General features: G+C 37.3%; 1 protein-coding gene across 1 annotated transcript in view; it reads left to right on the top strand.

Moving 5' to 3' along the window:
* LOC114084584 (G2/mitotic-specific cyclin-B3-like) overlaps positions 1 to 19,206 on the top strand; it is a 47,929-nt gene extending 28,723 nt beyond the window's left edge. Inside the window, exons 7-12 of the mRNA XM_071606504.1 lie at positions 795 to 887; positions 11,842 to 11,979; positions 14,324 to 14,479; positions 15,231 to 15,380; positions 18,527 to 18,657; positions 18,886 to 19,206. Of these exons, the coding sequence (XP_071462605.1) occupies positions 795 to 887; positions 11,842 to 11,979; positions 14,324 to 14,479; positions 15,231 to 15,380; positions 18,527 to 18,657; positions 18,886 to 18,955 (738 nt within the window). The 3' untranslated portion in view covers positions 18,956 to 19,206. The remainder of the gene's footprint in view (positions 1 to 794; positions 888 to 11,841; positions 11,980 to 14,323; positions 14,480 to 15,230; positions 15,381 to 18,526; positions 18,658 to 18,885) is intronic.
* The last annotated feature ends 4,716 nt before the right edge of the window (positions 19,207 to 23,922 follow it).

Below are 23,922 nucleotides of genomic sequence, written 5' to 3'. Positions count from 1 at the left end.
ACTGGACAAGATCAAGATTATTAACCACCTAGAATTTTTAGTAGGTGAATATCTTATCTTCTCTATAGGTAGAGAACAATTAATTATCTGACTTCAGAATCCATGCTTTTTCTAATATATCTCATACTCCTTGAATCATGAGGGGGGTTATATCCAGATAAACCCATCATGAATTGAAGCATCCTAGCTGAGACATACAGATCTCTATGGAGTATAGATTATTTCCCCTGGTGACCATCATCAAATTGAAATTTATTAAGTTAACCACTGGTAGTCAGGAACTATCTATACCTTAGGGAAAGTAAGAGACAATTTTGCTTTTCTAAACATGTGAACCTTGGCTCAGAAGTATCAGTTTCACTTGGAATCTTGAATCTTGTTATAAATGCAGAAACTTAGCCCCACCCCAGACCTTCTAAATCAGAATCTGAAGTTCTTCCAGATCCTCAAGTAGTGCATATATAAAATTTTGAGACATACTGTTCTACGTAGCATGGTATTATGATTTAGACTGGCTTGCAAAAAGGGACAGACTCTTTTTAGCATTCATCTATAGCCACAGGTGGAATAATAGTCCTTATTCATCCTGGATTACTCAATACTTTTTCTAACACTTTAATAAGTGTCCATTTTCCAAGCATAACTGGAACTTATCTAGAAAAAAATTATTTTGAGCTGCCCCTATCTGATACCAGTCGAAAATAATGAGTTAGAACTGGTGAGAGAGAAGTTAATTGAGTTATAATTTGGAACTAAAATGAGAGTTTATAACATTTCTTTCTCATTGATACTAGGAAAACTTCATACTTATTAAATACATGGACAAACAGACTGACATCAACAGTGATATGAGGGCCATTCTTGTCGACTGGTTGGTGGAGGTACAGGTAAGCCTGAAAACTGCTGCCTTAAGGAGCTTCTGTCTCTTTCTTTGGTTATTCGTTCCACAGTACCAGCCAAAACATGGTAAAATTTTACTGGATCCCCAGAGCTGAAGAAACTATAATTCCTGCTCTAAAGGAGCTTATGATTTAGGGGGGCAAGATAAAATATGCAGACACATAAGTATAATACAAAGTAGAATATACTAAGTACTCTAAGTATGTTATAAATAAAATACTGTGAGAACCTATTATGAGGAGAGACTTTCTAAAAGAGACAGTGATGATATGTTGGTTCTATCATTCTCAAAGTCTTATAAAAGTGTATCTAGTGATTTGAATTTGGGGTCATTGAAAAAGTCTTCCAAGTTTGAGTGGAATGGGTGATAGAGAGGGCAATATGGCAACAGACATGATAGGCAGATGTCTGTTGAGGGATTGAGGAAATTCCACTATGGATACTTTATTATTTTATACTAAGGAAGGAGAGCCCAGAATACTACCTGGCACATAGTAGGGAGTCAATAAATATTTGTCAAATGTATGGAATGAATTGCTATAAAATTTGCAAGGAAATATAAGGCATAGTCAGTATATTCTGAGCACAGTTTTACTATATAATTGAGAAGAAAAAGTAGTAGAGTTTTCTAAGCTTGATTAAGTGCCAGAAAAGTGATTTAGGCTCGCTTTGGTGTGGCAAACAAGGGAAATGTGGTAGATACAGTATATTTTGACATCAACAAAGCATGAAAATGTCTCTCCTCTTATGGACATTACTAGTAAATTAGTTTAAGAGTAGAAATTGAGTAGATCTTAAGTAGATGAAATAGAACCCCAAAGTTTCTGATCATTACCAAGTTAGAAATTTCTAGTGAATTGCCATTGGACTCTGAAATTTAAAGAGGCCTTTTCTATTGTTATTGCATTTTTTTATTTTGAGAAACGGTCTTGCTGAGTTGTTTAGGGCCTCCCTACGTTGCTGAGGCTGGGTTTGGACTTGTGATCCTCCTGCCTCAGCCTCCTGTGCTGCTGGGATTATAGGTGTGCACCACTGTACCTGGCAGGTTTCATTCTTTCTGTGGGTGAATTATATTCCATGGTGTATACGTACTGCACTTTCTTTATTCATTTATCTCTTGATGGACACTTAACTTTCCATTTCTTGGCTATTGTTAATAGTGCTGTAATAAACATGGGAATGCAGACTGCTCTTTGAAATGCTGATTTCATTTCTTTTGGAATGAGATTTTATTTTATTTTCTATTTTTAGTTTTTGGAGGAATCCCCATACAGTTTTCCATAGTAGCTGTACTAATTTACATTCCTTCCAGTGGTGTGCAAGGATTCTTTTTCTTCCCTTCATCACCAACACTTGTTATCTTTAATTTTTTTTATAACAACCATTCTTACTAGAGTGAAGTGATGTCTCATTGTGGTTTTGATTTGCATTTCCCTTATAATTACTGATGTTGAACATTTTGTCATGCACCTGTTGGTCATTTGTATGTCTTTGAGAAATGTCTATTTAGATCTATTGTCCATTTTTAATGTTTTTTTCTTATTGAGATTTGAAGCTCTTTATATATTTTGAATATTAACCTCTTGTCAGATTTATCGTTTGCAAATATTTTGTTCATTCTGTTGGTTATCTCTTCACTGTTCATTGTTTCCTTTGATGTATAGAAGCTTTTTAATTTGATGTAATCCCATTTGCCTGTTTTTTAATGCTTCCATTTTCTGTGCTTTGGGGATCTCGACCAAAAAAATACTTGCCTATTCCAATGTCTCATATTTTATATGTTGATTTTGTATTGTACAACTTTGCTGAATTCATTTATTTGTTTTAATTATGGGTTTGGTTTGCTCTTGTTTTTCAAGTTCCTTGAGGTGCAATGATAAGTTTTTTAATATATTTTTTTAGTTGTTGATAGACCTTTATTTTATTTATTTATATGCGGTGCTGAGAATCGAACCCAGTGCCTCACATACACCAGGCAAGTGTGTACTACTGAGCCAGAGCCACAGCCCCTAGGTATAATGATAAGTTTGAGATCTTTCTTCTTTCCTTCATTTTTTTCTTCTTTTTTGTTTTCATACTGGGGGTTGAACCCAGGGGTGCTTAACCACTGCCACTGAGCCACATCCCCAGCCCTATTTTGTATTTTATTTAGAGACAGGGACTCAATGAGTTGCTTAGTGCCTCTCAGTTGCTGAGGCTGGCTTTGAACTCACAATCCTCCTGTATCAGTCTCCAGAGCAGCTGGGGTTACAGGCATGCACCACTGTGCCCGATTCCTCAACCATTTTTGTATTGAAGTCTCTCTTTCACTTTAAGTCTACTAATATTATCTTGTATATTGTTCCAATATTTGGGTGCATATATATTTAGAATTTTTTTATCAATCATTATATAATAGCCTCTAGTCTCTTTTTTACTGTTTTTCATTTAAAGTCTATTTTATTTGAAGGAAGAATGGGCACTTATACTCTCTTTTTTATTCCATTTTGCATGGAATATTTTATTCCTTACTTTTTACTTTCATTCTATGTGTTTCCTTAGGGGTGAAGTGAGTTTCTTGTAAGCAACATATAGGTGGGTCTTGCTTTTTTTTAAACTCTTTTCAGTCACTGTGTCTTTTCATTGGAGAATTCAATCCATTTAAATTTGATGTGATTGTTGATAGATAAGGTCTTAATTTCAGCCATTATGTAACTTATTTTCTAATTTTGTGTAGTTCCTTTTTTCTCCTCCTCTTAACAGTCTTCCTTGGTGCTTAAGTGAATTACTCTAGTACTATGTTTTGATTCCTTGCTTATTATTTTTAGTTTGTCTATTATAGATTTTTGCTTTATGCTTACCACGAGGCTTAAAAACCCATCTTTTGATCATAACAAGCTATTGTGAAATAATATTTGTTTAACATGATCATAAAGAACAGAAACAAAGGCAGAAAATATGTTAATAAGAAAACTCTACAGTTGTGTTTCATTCCTCCCCATATTTTGAAAATTTGATTTTCCATTTTATATTTTTCTATGTTGCCTATCTCTTAACATATATTAAGGTAGCTATTATTTTTAATTGTTTCTTAATATTAAAGATATGAATGGTTTACATATTTTATATATATATATATATATATATATATATATATATATATTCTGAAATTTTTTGCATATTTACTCTTACCTGTGAGTTTTATACCTTCCTGTGTATTTTAGTTTGATGCACAGATGTATTGGCATTTTAAAAAAATTGTAGTAGTAGATGGACAGAATGCCTTTATTTTATTTGTTTTATTTTTATATGGTGCTAAGGATCAAACCCAGTGCCTCACACATGCTAGGCAAGTGCTCTGCCACTGAGCTACTGCCTCAGCCCTGTATTGGCATTTTAAGTAATCAATTCTATATCAGTTCTTTTCCTTTTTGGTTTAGAAAGGTCTTTTTCAGTTCAAAATTACATAAATATTTCTCTGAATTTTTTCTAGAACATTTATAATTTCATCTTCACTTTAAACCCTTAGTCTGGAATTTATTTTGGTTTTATGTCAGCCTCTAAATACATATACCCAGTGATTATCCATTTATCCTAACCCCATTTATTGGTTTCATTGTGCACTGCTTTGAAATGCTATCTTTAGCCTATATGCTTGAGTTTATTTATGGTATTTCCAATTCCATTCTGTTGCTCTGATTGCCTGTTCTAACACCAGTAATATATTGTTTTTATTATTATGGCTCTGTAATACATTTTATTGCCTCTTTACTTTTCTTTTACAAAATATCCCTTGTTGTTCTTTATATATTATTTCTTTCAGGTAGAATACTTTTGTCAAGTTTTCAAAAATAGTCCACTGGGATTAATTCAGGGAAAATTCACATATTTACAATACTGAAATTTCCAAGCCAATTATGCCATATCTGTTTAGTTATTAGATCTTTTTTTTTACCATTTTAATTTAAAAAATCATCTTAATATTGGTCCTACTGACTTAAAAATGTTTTTTCTGGGTATTGAACATTTTTAGAATGTTATGAATATCATCCTTTTTTCTTTTAAATGTATTGCTTGTATATTAAGAAAGCAATTAATATTTTTTTATATTTATTGTGTGCTCATCCACTTTGCTGAATTTAGTAATAATTTATTTAATTTACTCTTATACCTTATTTGGAATTTCTGCATCTCTATTCATAAATAAGATTCTTTTGTAAGTTTTTGGTGAAGGGTACTATCACTTCTAAACTGTGTTTAGTGCTTTTTTTTTATTAAAATAATATTTATTGTTTTTTAGTTTTCGGTGGACAAACATCTTTGTTTGTATGTGGTGCTGAGGATCGAACCCGGGCCGCACGCATGCCAGGCGAGCGCGCTACCGCTTGAGCCACATCCCCAGCCCGTGTTTAGTGCTTTAGCAAGTTAATACAATTAGGGAAAAGTTCCCATAATATTAATTTAATGCAAGAGTTATATTTTCCTTGAAGAGCTTGCCTATGATCTCACTAATTCATGGTACCATTTATGTGTGTGATTCTTTGAGAATTTTTTCTGATAACATCAATGATTATTGGCCTACTCTCCTAGACTCATTTTTGTAGGTTTTCTTTTCTTAAACTATCTATTTCAAGGATATTTTCACAGTTATCATAGATTATTCATGGCATTCTTGCATAATCCTTGAAATGATTGTTTTTCACATTCATAATGAATGTGCTATGTTATCCTTCTCCCAGGTGCTGTGTACAATGTACGTTGTGTCTTTTCCTTAGAAGAGATTTTTTTCCAGTCCTCTAGTCATTTTCAGAAAACAATTTCGGGGAAAAATATATAACTTTTTCTGGTTTTTAAGTTCATCATCAATATTATTTTTTTCTTATGAAATTGTATTTCATTTCCCTAGCTTCTTAAATTAAATACTTAGTCTATTTTAGTTATTTCTGACTTTGCTACACATTTTCTTCTACATATGGTTCTAACTTACCCCATTAGTTTTTTTTTTTGGTGGTGCTGGGATTGAGCTCAGGATCCTTATGCATGTGAGGCAAGCACTTTACCAACTGAGCTGTATCCCCAGCCCTTACCCCATTAGTTTTGAAAGATAACCTGTTTTGATTTTTCTCAATTATCTGAAATTATAGTTTTTATTTAATTTTTGACCCAGGTTTAGTTTCTGTTGTCATTGTTTTCTTTTTTTTTTTTTTTTTTTTTTGTGGTGCTAGGGATTGAACCCAGGGCCTTATGTATGCGAGGCAAGCACTCTACCAACTGAGCTATATCTCCAACCTGTCATTGTTTTCTTTAAACCACTGCTTACCTTTTTGTTTCAAATACTTTCCTTTTCTTTATTTTGTTTGGTTTACTATCAGTGTCTAGATTTGTTATATTGTGCATAAACAATGTGACCCAAATTATAATTTCTGCTTTTTAAAAGCTAATGAGGTTTTCTTCAGATATAACAAGTTTTTTTATGAATAACTCACTGAAGAACTGTATTTTCCATAGGGTACAGAGGCCTAATAATTATATAATTTATATGCCAATTTATGTTTTTCTTAATATACTGAAGTCTGAGAACATTGTGATAATTACCCACAATTGTTATTTTCTTAATTTCTACTGGCATTCACTCAACTCTTTCATACCACCTTAGCTTCCCTGCCTCTTACATTTTTTAAAAGTGCACAATTAATATATGTTTATAATATGTATATGGATATGTATTCGTGTATATTTTTGTATGTATGCATAAAATCAACCACCCTTTCCTCCTATGTAAAGGAACATCATACAAGTTCAATTTAACAGTTTACTTGATCATGAAAATGTTCCTAGAACATTCTAGACCAAAGGTGTTCAGACCACTACATAAGCAGGTTATACCTATAGCTGGAGACAAGTAAGTGACATACACAAGCAGCCTGATTGACTGCACTTGCATTTGCTTTATGTGGTCATGTTTTGTCAGTTTTCAATCTCAGATTGGCTGGAAGTTCAGCCTCTGTGATTGGCTAAGACTCAGTTGCTTAGTTACAGGGATATACTCTTGTTTAGGTTACCACCTGCTTGCATATCAAGCTAGGTTGTAATTCACAAAAGCATGCTTTAGGCCAAAATTATCCCTCAAATACAGAGGCTAGTTTAGGCCAAATTTATTTTGCTTCAACACTCCTTTTCTTACTCTCTGGGGATAATAATATAAACATTTAGAGTGTATCCATCCAGTTCATTTTTTGTGTGTCTTATCATAAAGTTTTAACTGTCCTTTCTTTAAAAATCTTAAATTATATGAGTAATATATTAATACATACGTATATACTCATGTATGACCTTATAGAGATATAGCTTTTTAAATCGGTATGTATTTCACAATATTTTTGTTATATGAATAGATCATGCTGTATTCATTGATCTGCAACTTGCTGTTTTAATAATAAATCTTAGTAGTCTTTCAATATAAGTGTAGTTACACTACATTCTCTTAAGCTGCTTTATAATTCTCTTAAATGGCTATGATCTTTATTTAAGCAACCCCTTTGATAGAATTTATTAATTTCCCCTCGAGCAAGATGAAATAATTTGCACATTTTAGTTCATTTCTTTATCTGCTTTTTAAAATAAGCTAGACTTTTAAATACAAATCATCAATGTTTAATACATTATGTTCCCTATGAATAATTATTTTGACATTTCTAGATGTGGGCCTTTTTTCTCTTATTTTTTTCTGTTATATTGTAAGTTCTTTTAACCTAAAGGTCCAGTCTTTCTTTGCCCAAGAAAGAAATTTGTATCTACACTTTCTTTGATAATTTTACCCTTCTTCTTTTTCTCTCATTTTTTCTTTTTCTATTTTTTTTTTTTTTTTTTTTTTACAAACTTTGTGCCTGTGGCTGACTTTCAATAGTTAGCAGAGTGGGAGCTGCTTTGCCACCTATGAAATCTTGACCCAGAAGCAGGTTGTCTATAAGTGGTTTACCACCATATTCCCTAGGAACATGGCTCACGTAAACACACGCAGGGCCCACTGCCCCAGGCTAACTGAACCTCCGTTGGTCCTACCCTGTACTTTGTTTTTTTAAAAAATATTTTTATTTGTAGATACACACAATACCTTTCTTTTATTTATTTATTTTTATGTGGTGCTAAGGATCAAACCTAGTGCCTCACATGTGCTAGGCAAGCGCTCTAACACTGAGCTACAGTCCTAGCCCTGTTGCTCTGTATTTTGCCTGGAAGAATTCTGATCTTTGCCCTTCCTTTTGAAGAGAGCATAGGAGATAGTTTGTATGTATCTCCAGGATCTATTCTCTATGTCTCTGAAGTTTTCATTTATTATCTTTTATCTCTCAGTTTCAAGAGAATTTCTTAAAGTAGTCTTTGGAATGTTGATTTGTTTTTTTGGCATTATCTAACATCCTGTTTACTGTTACAAATTTTTTTAAAACTAAGTAACCATGTTATATCATAAACCAGTCTTTTAAAAAAATTTAGTTGTAAATGGACACAATACCTTTATTTTACTTATTTATGTTTTATGTGGTGCTGAGGATCAAACCCCATGCCTCACACGTGCTAGGCGAATGCTCTACCACTGAGTCACAATACCAGCACCATAAACTATAGTCTTCCTTGGTCCCAGAATTTCTATTTTCATAGGTTCAGGGTCCTTTCAGATCTTGTTAAGAATATTACTTTTTAAAATTTCATTCTGTTCTTGAGAATGAAAAGGTTTTTTAGGTAGATGCTTGCTGATTCCTAAAAATGTTTCTCTTTTTAAAATTACTTGTTCCTTTTCATATGTCTGGTTGATGTTTTTCTGTTTATTCCTCTTTATAGAAGAAGTTCTTTGAGTTTTGGAATTTGAGATGGATTTTGACCAATTTGTCTTCTAGTTCATGACATAGTGTATCTTTTATTACTAGTTTTGATTTATCTATTGCTTCCTTTTCATTTTCTCTTACCTATTTCCACTAAGAATAATAGTTATTTATTGAGAATTGGAAGAGTACTCTAGCCAGAGGCTGTTGTAAAGTGAGGGAGAGAATATTAGTACTGTGTTGAAGGGCTTCTTGTCACATTTGTTGGAGCTGCTTGAAATTACCTAGAATATCACCCCTTCTTCTCTAACCAGCACAAAGACTTTCATTTGGAACCTGACACTGAGGGAACAGAAAACCATATAATGTAAAGAATAAAGGAAGTCAAGTTGCTTGGTCTTGAATGGGGAAGATTTATGGGAGTTATGATAACCGTCTTCAATAGCTGAAGAGCTGTCACAAGAAGGATTAGACTTCTTTCACATAGTTTCAAGTGGTAGAATAACATTAGAAAGATATTGCCTAACATTCAAGAAGAGGTATTACTATAATGGACACAGCTAATTTAAACTTTTTTGATACAGGGGATTGAACCCAAGGGTGCTTGACCATTGAGCCACATCCTCATGTTTTATTTTGAGACAGGGTCTTGCTTAAGTTGCTCAGGGCCTTGCTAAATTCCTGATGCTGGCACTGAACTCACAATCCCTCTGCCTCAGCTTCCTGAGCTGCAGAGATTACAGGAATGCACCACCACAACCAGCAAAGTTAAATACTTATTGTCTCTAAATTTTGACCATTCATTCAGATATTACCCACACACTTAGATGCTACCATCTGATACCCACATGTATATATGGGCAGCTAAGGGCCTATGTAAGGGACTAGAAGGAATTTATGTAAATAATGGCTGTGTTTGTTCACAAGCATTATCCTCAGATGACTGCTGCTTTCCATTCCTACCCTCTTTTATCTTTATTTTTTATAATTACCTGAACCTTGATTTCTTGATATTTATGGTGATAGTCATTATCTTTCATCTACATAAACTCTTCCCATCCTTTTCTTCCCATCTTATTTCTTTGGGCAGTGTGGTAGACAGAATAAAATATTCATGTCCTAATCCCCAGAACCTGTGAATACATTACCTTACACAGTAAAGTTGAATTAAAATCACTAATGAACGGAATTTAAGAAAGGGGAAATATTGCCTGTAGCTGTGGCGCACACTTGTAATCCCAACAACTTGGGAGGCTGAGGCAAGAGGATCTAAGTTCAAAACCAGCCTCAGCAAAAGTGAGGCCCTAAGCGACTCAGTGAGACCTTCTGTCTAAATAAAATACAAAATAGGGCTGGGGATGTGGCTCAGTGGTCGAGTGCCCCCAAACAACAACGACAACAACAACAAAAACAAAATAGACTCAAGAAAGAGGAATTATCCTGGGTTGTCTGAGTGAGTGGGTCCATTGTAATCACAAAAGTCCTTAAATGTGGGAGAGGGAAGTGGATTGTGATTTAATGTGAGACTTAGCTGATTTTGAATGAGGAAGGAGCCATAAACCAAGGAATATGGGCTTCCTCTAGATGCTAGAAAAAGCAAGACGATGGATTCTGTAGTAGAACCTCCAGAAAGGAACACATACCTGCTGACACCTTGAATTTTAGTTCAAGAGGACCTATTTTGGACTTCTGACATTCAGATCCCTAATATAATGAATTTGTGTTGTTTAAGTTATTGAGTTGTTGGCAATTTAATTACAGCAGTAATAGGAAACCAATACAGATTTCTGAGAAAATTCAAAGCCATATTCATGGAACAGTTTAGAACTGCTTCTTGGTATTTCCATGATCATAACTTACTATGTGTATTGCTGAATTGTTGTATTCAGCCATTTTCTGATAATCATTTGCTTATGTAATATATACATCCATTTCTCCAATGCTTCTCATTCGCCTGCTTTTTGGTCATCTGGGTTCCTGGCCACAAGATTAGCCTGTACAAAAGAAGGCCCAAGGAAGTGAAGCTTACAGGGAGGGTGATTTCACTTAAGATAAGGGAGAATTTTCTGTTAAAACCATTCAAAGAGGGATTAGTCTGTATTTGAAGATTTGGAAGGCAGGAACTGAATAGCTATCTTGTGGAGATGTTGGGAGGGGGCTATTAGTTAGGTGTTATGCTAGGAAAGATTTTTGTTGTTCTTGAATCCTTGGAACCTGGGAGTTATGGAGAAGAAGTATCACTGATGGTTGGTGGGCCCTCTGTGTACAGTTGTGTAAATTGTGTTTATACAAGGGCTTTAGCCAAGGCAAAAGCAGCCAGTGAAATTGAATTCATACTGCTTGCCAAGCCATGCATTCTGGCTATAGGGCTGCTGTGTACCTTTGCTGATTCATATAAAGATATTATGTAATTGATTTCTATCTGAAGGGCTTTATTTGCCCAAAGAAGCCACCTCTTTTTTTTCTTCTAATTTCCACAAAGGTACTGCATGGGCCAGCATACATTCTGAGACTGGGGTTATAGGAGAAGATTTCTTGGAGTTGGTGAAGGAAAGATAATGATAACTAAGAAAAAGAAAGGAAGGGGAGTTATACTGCTAATGATTTAATTTCACTCTGGCTCCCCGTATCTCTTAGTTCTCTTCCAAATTGTGCTATTGATACTTGCTCCCAATCAATATATTCTAATAGCATAGCTAGTTGAGAAAAGAAACTAATAATAAATCAGTTAATAGACTCTGTATTTCAACTAAATAAACGTGATCTCTTCATGTAGTTTACAAGTTGGTAACAAATGCGGAAAGCAAGAACCTCAGTATCAGAGATCAAAGAGAGAGAGAGAGTGTATATCCACTCAAGGTGCCCCCAGAGAAGGCAAAACAGCTTATCTCTCTCTCTCTCTCTGGCTTGAAAGACTATTTACCTATTCAAATATGTGAGGGCAGATAATACCGGGGTCCTTAAAGGCATGGGAGATTTATGCAGGTACCTTACTGAAGTAGTTTTCTGCATTCCTAGCACAGTCCCAACTGGCCAGGACTATCCATGATGTTACAGATAGTCCAGGAATCTAGATCAGTATGGAGATTTTTATGGATCTGTAAGATGTGTTGATTCTTGTCCTGTTTGTGTATTCCTCCAGATGACCTTTGAGATTTGTCATGAGACCTTGTACTTGGCAGTAAAGCTGGTGGATCACTACCTGATGAAGGTAGTATGCCAGAAAGACAAGCTACAACTCCTTGGTTCAACTGCCTTTCTGATTGCAGCAAAATTTGAGGTGAGCATGAGTCCCTAAGAGAGAACTAATCTGATTTCTACCTAAAATAGTGAATGAACACGTATGTGTAGTTAGGCATGCATACACACATATGTACACAAACTTATGCATACACTTGTGTGCGTGTATCTATCCATGTGTTCCCAATTACATACTTGCATACAAATAATTTTTCCCATCAATTTTTTATCTGTCTTCCTAAAGCAGGAAAACTGATGCTTATTGGCTATGGTGCTCTATTGGTTTCCTGGAATCAGCAAGGTTCTTCCATTTCCTCTTTGAAGATGTTATGTATGCATGTGCCTAATTAAATGGGTGGTTCTTTTTAAAACTTCTTTCTGGTCCATGATTCTCTGCTTTCCAGCCTTTTCTGTTCTTCCAACTCTATCCCCATCTACTAGAGTCTTGATCTGCATATAGAACAAAATTTTTCCAAACCAGGATGCTTGGAGCTATTTAAGAGAAAATGGCTTGATATAGAAGGTAGTGAGTCTAAATGCTCCAAGTAAAGTAGTCATTTTTGAAGTTGCACTGAAGTGAGTTTCTGGTCTTTGTGTGTGTGTGTGTGTGTGTGTGTGTGTGTGTGTGAGAGAGAGAGAGAGAGAGAGAGAGAGACTGACTGACTGTAATCCTCCTAGCTACATCTCTGATGCTTTCTCCTTTCCTGGGTGCCAACTGAACTTGTTTAACTGTTATTTCTCCTTTATTTATGCTAGCAGTCATCTTAATTATATAATACCTTAAGGTTTGGCAGCAGAGAGGAAGTAACTTTTATTAAGAAATTCAAAGAACTTTAGAAATATGGATTTGTTTTTATGCTGGCTCCCTTACTCCCTCCCCAGTTCCTACTTCCTATCAGAATCCTCACTACTTCCCTTTCTACCTGCTCCCTCCCTTCTCTATCTCTTCCCCTCCTACTTTGGTCATGCCCCCTCCTTTCCTGCTTACCCCAAGAGATACCTTACACCTTAGCTTCTGTTTGGGCCTTGGCTAAAAGAAAAAGGGATGGTAGTGGAATAAAAGGGGTACTTCCTGGCACAGACCTTCAGAGTTGCTCTGAGAGCCACCAGATTCTGTTTGATTTGAGTTCCTCCACAGAAAAACAAAACCAGAGAGCTGAGAGGAGAGAGGCCTATTTACAAAAGTGTATTACCACCAGAAGGAAGATAGGACCTTTTGGGGTGGATTTTTACAGTGCCAGAAGCACCATCACAAGGCATAGGGACTGAGAGCAGTGATCTACTGTCCTGATGAGTGAGAACCAGGCATAGGAAATCTAAGGCCTTGTCAGGGTAAGGGAGGGAAGGAGGCCACAGAAAGGGGAGATAGAGGTGAGGAGAATGTACTGGATGAAGCTGGACAAAGGGGCTAAGGATTAGAAGAACTACTGTCCTGGGTGCTCCCTATTATCCCCTATCCTCTGGAGCCTGAACTTGATCATAGGAAGATCAGGAGGAGGCAGAAAGGCTCTTAACTCTTTTTCTTACCAGGCAGTTACTGCCTACCCCAGCCTTCTTCCTACAACTCTCGCTCTCTTTGTCTCTCTTTCCTCTTCTTCCCTCCCTCCCTCCCTCCCCTTCCCTGTTTGCAGATCACAGATTGGACCAATCCTATAGTATTAGAGAAAAGGAAGCTAAGACCCAGAGAGTGGAAGTGACTTGTTCAGGTTCTCACACTGCTGCTTTCTTTCTTCTCTCATCATCCCATCTCCACAGGTCTCCTCACAAAAGTCCTTTTGTACTTTTCAATTCTGTGAGGAAAAGATATCCCTCCTCCATAGCACTTAGTAGGGACTCTCTGTCCTGGCCACCAGAGGATGGGTGTTCTTGGCTCTAAGATTTGCTAAGAGGTGCCCCTCCCTTTCCCGTTCCTCCTCTTTTCCTCCTCTGCTCTCCCTTCCTCTTTGTTGGCCAGGGCCCAAATGAAGCTAAGGTGTAGGGTATCTCTGAGGGTAAGCAGGAAAGGGGCATGACCAGAGAAGGAGGGGAAGTGAGAGAGAAGGGAGGAGAGGGAAGGGAGCAAGAAGAGAAGGAGGTAGTAAGAACTCTGCCAGGAGACAGGAACTGGGAAGGGAGTGAGGGAGCCAGCATTGTGCTGTGTGATTTTTGTAGCAATCCATAGTTATAAAGTTCTTTGAACTCCTTAATGAAAGTTGCTACTTCTCTGCTCCCAAACCCTAAGGTTTCATAAAACTAATAAATTCGAATAAACAAAATTTAAAAAGACTAACATGAAGGATAGGTTGCCTCCTACCCTTCACCCTTCTTCCCCTTTGCCTTCATTTATAAGCAGAGAGGAGAGGGATATCTGTCTGGTTGTGACTGACTGTCCTCTCCACCCACAGGAACCCATCCCTCCTTGTGTAGATGACTTCCTGTACATCTGTGATGATATTTACAAGCGAGATGAACTGCTTGCCATGGAAATCAGTATCCTGCAAGCCCTCAACTTTGACATCAACATTCCCATTGCTTATCATTTTCTGCGCAGATATGCTAGGGTAAGAGGGAGGAGGAACATCTTTGTTCCTCCACTTCTGGGTTATAGCCACTCTATAAGCAGAGTGGCTGGCTGACAACTTCTTGGCTTAAAGTTTGGTAATCTTTATGAGGGAGTTGGGGTGGGGGGCAAGTTGCAGATTAACCCAATGTACCTATAAGATTTGAAATGAGGATAGAATCAGGGGATTTGATCAGAAAGGGACACCTGAGACATTTTGGGGGAATGTGGGCAATGTTTTCTTTCTTGAGTTTTGGTTACAGAGGAGGCCATTTTATAATTATTCATTGTATCCTACAAGTGTGTGTTCTGCACTTTTATCTCTGTGTTATAGATTATTGGGTTTTTTTCAAATAAAAAAAGGGAAGGGGCTATTTGGGAGAGTGGGACATCTTCTAGGGTAGAACCAGGTGCATAGTTGTAGTTGTGAGACTGACTCTTTGGAGGATGACTCCCACAGAAAGGGGAGGAGGGAGAACCCACAATTGATAATTTCATTTAAAATCCTAAAGGTAGCAAATTGCACTGCCAATTTCAGAATTTCCCTGTAAAAAGTCTGCTTTTGCAGACACAGACTGCTGGCCCTGTGCTTTTGTAAGTGTACAACTTTAGGGTGAGCCATGATGGCAGGAGAGATACATTGCTCAAGCAGAAAGCTATTTGGACTGGGGATAGGATAACTGGAAAGGAGGTCTTCCACCTGGTACTGTTTTCTGAATTGATTGTTGAACCAGTCTTCTTGCTGTCTTTAGTGTGTCCATGCCAGCATGAAGACACTGACCTTGTCTCGCTTCATCTGTGAGATGACCCTGCAGGAATATGACTATGTCCAAGAGAGAGCTTCCAAACTAGCAGCTGGCTCCTTCCTCCTGGCCCTCTACATGAAGAAGCTTGAACACTGTGTAAATATTTGTGATGGGGGTTGGGGGTAGGGGGGAGTGAAAATTAGGGCTGTGGGAAACTCTTGGTGACAAAGCTGCCATGTATCCATAGTTTTGATTTATTTCATACCTGTACAACCTAGGGACATGGGTTTTGAAATACTTGTTTCCTTTTTCTTAGTCATAGTACCCCTTATTACAAAGAAAGCTTCCTTAAAATTCTGGTATTACAAAACAGAGTAATGAGAAGTTATTCAGGTTGTCGTAGGGGTTGGGGTGGGCCCACTTCTTATCCCTGACCCTATTCCAACCCTGTTCTTTGCAGTCCCCTCAGCAAAGCTGGCCCCTGAGGGAATTTGTTAGAATAGGACTTGAAAAGCCCTGGCCCAGAGAATATAGAGTAGTGAAAGTAACTGTGTGTATAACAGGGTACTCAGAGGCATATCAGCAGTGTGGTCTTCAAAAGAGGAAGGCCCTCAAAGCCATCTACCCCCATACAAGTAAAACTCATAATTGATGCTTTTTCAATATTATAAAATGTTGTAGATAAAGACAGCTTTAGAGAGCTTTAAATTCTTACTGCTGTGTTACATGCAATTCATAGAGAGATTATGCTTACAAATAAAGCACCCACTGTCAGTTCAGTCACCTCTAAGTCCCTCTTATGTAGAAATCCTGAGCCACGACTGATGGGGAAACTTCTGAGTGCTGAGAAAGAACTGCACAACAATTGTGTAATCCCAGATAAGTCATAATGAAATGGGGGACATTTTGGGAGGACAGAGAATGTATTTAATAAAGTGATCATGATGAAAAATAATAAGCAATAATAATGTCTAGCAGGGGGTTAAAAATCTAAATCTACTATATAATCAGCATGGGTATTAGCCATAGCTCTGGAACTGTGGTCCTGGAGGCCCCTGTTGAGCCAGACTTTGATCCATGGATCCTGCTGAAGTTCATAGTTCTTAAAGGGGGCAATTGAGGGGTTTCAGGGTAGCAAACTGTGTACCAACTAGGCTAGAAATATTTTGGTGTTTTCATACTTGGTGGCTAAACCAATGAGCATCAGCTGAGGACTACAATCTTCATAATCCTGTTTTATATACACTGCCTCTCCTACAGAAAAGGAATGCAGTACAGAAGAGGTGACTTTTGAGTTGTGTCTTGAAAGATGAGTGGAAACTTGTGATAGGAGACATTCAAGGTGGAGGGAGAAATAATGGAAAAAATGTGAAGGTGCTAAGGAAGGAGTGTGATATGTTTAGGTCTGAATAAGACATCCCCTGTGAATACAGCAAAGGGTGTGTTAAAAGGGAATGGTGAAAGGTGAGACCAGAATGGTAGGTTGGTAAGTTGTGGTCATAAATGCCATGCTCAGGGAACCCACTTGACGTGTGTGTGTGTAGTACTGGGTATTGAACCCTGGACCTTGGGCATGATAAGCAAATGCACTACCACTGAGCTATATCTCCAGCCTAAGAGACCCAATTCTTATTAAGGCATTGAAGGATTTTTTAGGGAAATAACATACTCTTGTTTGTGTGTTTTGGAAACAATCCTTGTATGGCAGTATAGAAGGAATACTAGTGAGGGAGACTATAAAGGTGGGAATACCAGTGAGTAGGGTGTTGTAATAGTCAAGGGGAAGAATCCAGGGCCTGAACTGACAGTGGCAGTGGCACTATGTAATTTTTAAAAATATTTTTTAGTTGTAGATGGACACAAAACCTTTATTTTTTAATTTATTTTTATGTGCTGAGGATTGAACACAGTGCTTCATATGTGCCAGGCAAGTGCTGTGCCACTGAGCCACAACCCAAGTCCAACTTTCTAATCTTATTTAACATGCCCAAATATTGTGTTAGTCCCTTGATTGGCACCTTTCGTGATTACCTTTTGTCTGTGGCAGTGGTTTCCAGATAGTACTCAGGGGACTCCTGGGTTTCTAGCAGAAGTATCTAAGGGACCATGTAAATGGTAAAGGGTTCTAAATTGATAGGTTTCTTAACCCCACCCTGACTTCCTGGTAACCCCAAATATGGGCTTCCAGGTAAGCTATTTGTGGAACAAAGGAGTTCATGTCAAATACTTGAAGATATTTTTAGAAAACCACCAGCTTACAGATAAATCCTCTTCCTTTCTCTGCCTGTTGAGCTCTTGCTTGACTTTCAGCATGCACTGCAGATGTGCCCTCCTCTGTGAAGTTTTCTGTGACTCTCTGAGTTGGAGTTCATGGGTTCTGCTGCTCTGTTCCTCCAGTGTCCTGTACTCACTTCCATCATAGCACTTAGCATACATTTTGCAACTCTCTGTTTGCATGTTTGTCTCTTTCTCTAAACTAAACTCATCAAGGGAGATGGGTCCCTTATTCATCTTGGTATTACCAGCATCTTACATGGGGCTTGATAATATTAATCCTAGCTAGCATTATATGGGCATCTCCTATGTGTTAGACTCTATTTTCTCTCTCTCTCCCTCACTCCCTTTCCCTCTCCCTCCCCCTCCTTTCTTCCTTCCCTCCCTCTTTGTGTTTACACATTCATTTAATCCTGTAATAAAAGTACTATAAAAATCTCCATTTGACAGACTGAGAAACTGAGCCATGATGAAGTTAAAGAACTCTCTAGGCCATGCTGTTAATGGAGCTGGAATTTAAACAGGTACTGTCTCCAGTACCTTTGCTCTTAAACATTGCCATATTGCTTTGGCCAGAGGATTCTTAAAGTCAAGTGAGAAAATGAATATATGGAATGACAGTTATTAGAGCCAGAGATGAGAAACAATGTTATGTTCCTGTTGGCTGGTGGGTTGGGAGTCAGATTTTGTTTGGGGTTTTACTTGGCCATTGGCTCTGGGCCTCATAGTAAATTACAAAATCAGTCTTATTCCTTATGACTTTGGAGGTTTTCAGCTTATGTGAATGCCTGTGACCAGGGCTAACATCTAAGAGGTACATGTAAATATGGCCATCCTAGAACTTTGTGTATGAAAACTTTTCTTCTAGATAGTACCCTATAATTATTGGTTGGTGACTGTACTGTATAAATCTTTGAATATTATTCCTGCCTAAATGATAGATGGAGAGTTTGGATTTAGGGTAGGAGGGATGGAGGAAGGTTATGCTTCTTGTGGTAAAAGTCAACTGTTCGTGCTTCTTCTTCTAGATTCCTATCTTGGAGTATTACAGTGGCTACGAGTCCTCTGAGCTCCACCCCCTGGTTAGGCGGCTGAACTTCATGCTGACTTTCAGTTCTTACAATAGGCTCAAGACTGTGTATTCCAAGTATTCTCACCAGTAAGTAACTGATATTGGGCTCGTGTTCATTCATGGGGACACATTAAAATGCCAGGCCCAGACTAGTCTCACTTAAAAGAAAAAAGAATTCAGACACATTTCATATTCCTTTCTACTCTATGGTTAAAAAGTAAGAGAAAACTAAGGGCCTTAAGTCCTATTTGTTCCATGGAGTCTGTTTGGCTTTGACCTATTTTACACTGAGCAGACCCACTCTTCCTTTTGCAGGATCTTCTTTGAAGTCGCCAAAATTCCACCCTTGGACACGTCGAAGCTGGAGGAGATTTTGGGCTCTTAATTATGAGGCTGAGGGGTCTGGCACTCTGGCAGTAGCCACAAGGGCTAAGAAAGCATGAAAAGAAAATAGGCTGTATTTATTCTGTGCTTGAATTTGTCTTTTGGTTACTTTTCTTCATTCTTTACTTCTCTTTGTTCGTCTTTTTCCAAACTGATAATGTTGTAAAAATTTAAGTTGTTTTTATGAAAGAGAAGAAATTATTGTTATATTTAACAAGAAACTTAATAAAAAATTAATGGTTGTTGTTCAAATGGCTTACCTCCCTTCTTCTCTCAGAAGCTCCATGCAGAGCCCAAGACATTTTCTTTCCTGCCTAGTAAAGGCTGTGTCTCAGCATCTAGCTTAATCAGTTTCTTCCTCTCTTAGAAGGTTTTCTCCTCATGTGAAAAGGAATTGTGAACTGATGGGATGGGTGTATAGGAAGGAAGAAACTGGGGAGTGGTGCCCACATGAATGAGAAAGTCCCTTATCCCCCAGGCAGACCTCAATATTCAGAGCTGGGGCAGCCGATAGTGCAGGCTAATAGCCTTTGGTCCCAATCTCAAATTCCTTGCTTTATTTGCTGCTTTTTTTTTTTTTTTTTTAGAGAGAGAGAGAGAGAGAATTTTTTTAATATTTATTTTTTAGTTTTTGGTGGACACAGCATCTTTATTTTACTTTTATGTGGTGCTGAGGATCAAACTCAGCGCCCCACGCATGCTAAGTGAGCACGCTACCGCTTGAGCCACATCCCCAGCCCAATATTTGCTGCTTCTTAAATGATGAAAAGGTAGGGATAAGACTTTTAACCCAAATATAGCCCTATTTTCATAGTAAGGTAGCTCTTCAGAGTGTAAACATGAAAAGATACTGCTTGAAGTGGTACATTGAAATCTTTTGTTTTAAATATTTTTTTCTTAGTTGTTAATAGACCTTGATTTTATTTATTTTATGTGCAATGCTGAGAATAGAACCCAGTGCCCCACACAGGTCAGGCAAGTGCACTACCACTGAGCTCTAACCCCAGCCCCCATTGAAATCTTTTTTGACTCTAATCTGCCAAGAGAAGAAATTTCTAGCTGCAAAATCAGTAAGATGAATGCAGTATCAACCACTTGCCCAATGTTTCATTCATCAAACCTTACTAACTTTTGTTCTCTTCCTCTCTGTATCCTATCTTTGGGGTAATGTGTACTGGGAAGTTGTTTCATGTGTTATTAGAGTTGTTGAGCATCTTCTGAGACAATTGTCCAAGAACTTTTGTTGAATTCCACGTCTAGGGCCTCCCTGTAATCTTACAAGTAATGTCTGCTACATTAGCAGACATCCAGAACTCTATTTTAGTATTGTGGCAGGCAACTGCCCTAAATGATCTGTGGCCATTTGTTACCACTTGTCAGATATTTTGAATATCAGTCCTGGGGTAGACATTTGATGGAAGGGACAATCAATGAAGATGTTATGGGGAAAATGCTTCCTCGATTCTGATCTGAGACTTCCTGTGCTATTCTGATCACATCACCTTTTCTGATGGATTGGGGACAGGAGTGTGAGCATGACAAGCCCTTAGGTATCTCCCTGCCTTTTTTCCCCCCTTTGAATCTGTTTCCCATTCCCCCTCCCAACTTGCTTTGCCTTAGAAACCAGGCATCAATTATTTCCCTCCTGCCAAATTTCACTACATTTCAGGATGACTAAAGGGTTTATTCAGATAGGACCAAGCCATTTGGTAGTTCAGTCTGCTAACATAATTAATTTTGCGTAAATGTCCCAAAAGCACTGGACTATAAGCCAACTTGAACATCTCCATCCTCACTAAAAAGAAGGTATCTTTTACTTGATTTTTAATTCTGGAGCTTCATATCAGGGAAACAATTAACTAATTGAATTACTCCCCCCCCTTTTCCAACCCTGCTATCTATCTATCTATCTGTCTATCTATCTATCTATCTATCTATTTATTTTTAGTACCAGGGATTGACCCCAGTGGTGCTTAACCACCACTCAGCCACTTCCCCAGCCATTTTAATTTTATATTTTGAGACAGCGTCTCGCTAAGTTGCTTAGAGCTTTGCAAAGTTGCTGAGGCTGGCTTCAAACCTGTGATCCTCCTGCCTCAGCCTCCCAACCTGCTGAGATTATAAGTGTATGTTACCATGCCTTCCATCCCTGTTCTTTAGAGGTTGGAAAACATCAGTCATTTTTGTTGTTATTGCAAATGCATCAAAATTTATTTTACACTCATCACTACTTCAAAATTAAGATAGCTATTAGAACTGTATCTTGTTATTTTTTGTCTTATTAAAGAAGCACATATATTTCTTTATCAAGTAATTGTTTCCATATTTTGATGACTCTAGTTCAATATAACTGATTTTCTTTGTAGCTGTGTGTGTTTTTAACAGTTTTATCAAGATAAAATTTACAGACTGTACAATTCAGGTTCCAATTTCTCCACATCCTCTCCAACACTTATTAATTTTGATTATAGCCATCCTAGTAGGTATGAAGTGGGATCTTTTTTATGTGTGTGGTGCTGGGGATTGAACCCAGGGCCTTGTGCATGTGAGGCAAGCACTCTACCAACTGAGCTATACCTGCAGCCCTGAAGTGGAGTCTTATTGTGGTTTTGGTTTGCATTTCCCTGATGGATAATGATGTTGAATCTGTTTTCATATGCTCATTGGCCTTTTGTGTATCCTCTTTGGAGAAATGTATATTCCAATTTTTGGCATATTTTAAGTGGGTAATTTATCTCTTTATTATTGAATGGTAAGAGTTCTTTAGATATTCTAGATCATACATATGATTTATAAATATTTTCCTGATAATATAGATTATCTTTTCTCTTTCCTCATAGTGTTTTTTGAAACATAAAGTTTTTCATTTTGATAAGGCCCAATTTTACCTGTTTTTTGACATTTTTATTTTGATGCCATAGCTGAGACACCATCACACAATCCAAGTTTATAATAATTTATGCAGAAGCTAGACATGGTTACACATGTCTGTAGTTTCAGCTACTCAGGAGGCTGACGTGGGTGGATCACTTGAGCCCACACATTCTCTATATGGCAACATAGACACTATCTTTGAAATTTTTAATGTTTTCTTCAAAGATTTTTTTGGTCTTATATTTAATTTCAAATCCATTTTGGGTTGATTTTGGTATGTGGTATGAGGTAAGGGGCCCAACTTCATTCTTTTGCATGTGGATATTCAGTTGTTTGGCCAAGCAGCATTTGTTGAAAAAAAGTATATTTCCCCCCACTTACTTGTTTTGGCATCTGTGTAGAAAATTAACTATAAATATGAGATTTTTGGATTCTCAATTCTGTATCTTTTACCTGTGTTATGCCTGTCTGCCACAACCGACAGGTGAGGAGTCAGGGGAGATTAGAAAAGACAGACAAAGAGAGAGAGAGAAAGCTGAGACCAGGTGGGACATCATACCCATATAGAGAACAATGACCCAGAGCTAGCTCAGCATGTTTATTATATAGATATTATCATCAAAAGTGTTTTCTGTGAGAAAATCTCTTCAAAGCAGGCAGGCTGAAGGACAAAGTAATGGACAGTCAATTATAATTGTCTTTTTTGCACTCATAATTCTCTACCCCCAGGAGCTAGTGTCTGAACTTAGGGTCAAGACTGATAGTGTTGTACCTAACACAGAACCTCCTTTAAGTAGGGTGTTACCATAGCGACTGGGCAGTCTTGACCTGTGCCTTTGCACAAGAAGTACCTAGCACAGGTACTCAGCTCCTGCCATAGGACAGTAAGAGACCGTAATTCAAATCACTACTCCTAACACCTATCCTTTTGCCAGTACCACATGTTTTTAGAAAGATTTTTTAAATTGGTATATAAATTTGCATTACTCTAGCTTTGTAGAAAGTTCTGAAATTGGGAAATGTGAGTCCTCTATTTTTTTCTCCCTCTCAAGATAATTTTGACTATTCTGGGTACTTTATGTTTTCTTCTGAATTTTAGTATCATCTTGTCAATTTCTGAAAAGAAGTCAATAGTGATTGTGTTAAGGATTTCATGAAATGTGTAGGTCATTGAAAAGTATTATCATCTTAACCATATTAAATTTTATAATCTAAGAATATTGCCTATCTATCTTTCCTTCTGTTTAGGTCGTCTTTAATTCTTTTCAGCAACGCTTTGTGGTTTTCAAAATATAAGTTTTATACTACATTTATTCCTAAGTATTTTGTTTTGTGATAGAGCCATCGGTCTCATGTCATTTTTAATTTCTTACTTCATTCCCCCCAAACATATTTACCTCTGAACCTATTTGAAGTATCTTCATTTTCTGTCTTGGGTTGACTCACCTCCTGTTCAAGGCATCCTATTTATCTTGGGACTTTTCTACATCAATTTTCCTCACTTTTCTCAGCCTTCTTCCTGCTTTTTTCTGCCACCATTTTCTGTACTTTCATTCTCTTTTTCTAGTTTCCTCGCCTAGCTTAATTATAATCTCTGTACACACATACACAATGAAAAGCAAAACTATCTTTTTATGTTTTTATTGATGCATTATAATTGTAAATAATAGTGGGATTCATTGTGACATATTCATACATGCACACAACATTATTTGATCAATTTCATTCCCTGTAACTTCCCCCTTCTCTTCTTTCTTCCCTCCCCCATGCCTCCTACTACTCTACTGGGCTCCATTCCATTATTCTTTTAATTAGTTCATTATAATTATACACAAAGTGGGATTCATTTTTGGTATATTTGTACATGGATATAGCATAATTTGGTTGATTTAGTTTCCCAATATCTCTCCTTGCCTTCCCCTCTTCCCTCCCTCTAGATCCCTTTCCTCTACTCTGTTGGTCTTCCTTCTGCTTTTGTGAGATACCTTTTTATTCCTTTATTTTTTCCTCTCTCTACCTTCCACATATGAGAGAAAATATTTGACCATTGACTTTGTTAGTCTGGCCTATTTAACTTAGCATGATGTCTTCCAG

The sequence above is a fragment of the Marmota flaviventris genome, chromosome X, assembly GCF_047511675.1.
Source record: "Marmota flaviventris isolate mMarFla1 chromosome X, mMarFla1.hap1, whole genome shotgun sequence".
Lineage (NCBI taxonomy): Eukaryota > Metazoa > Chordata > Mammalia > Rodentia > Sciuridae > Marmota > Marmota flaviventris.
Note: the sequence above shows the minus strand (reverse complement) of the source record. Positions and strands in the feature narration are given on the sequence as shown.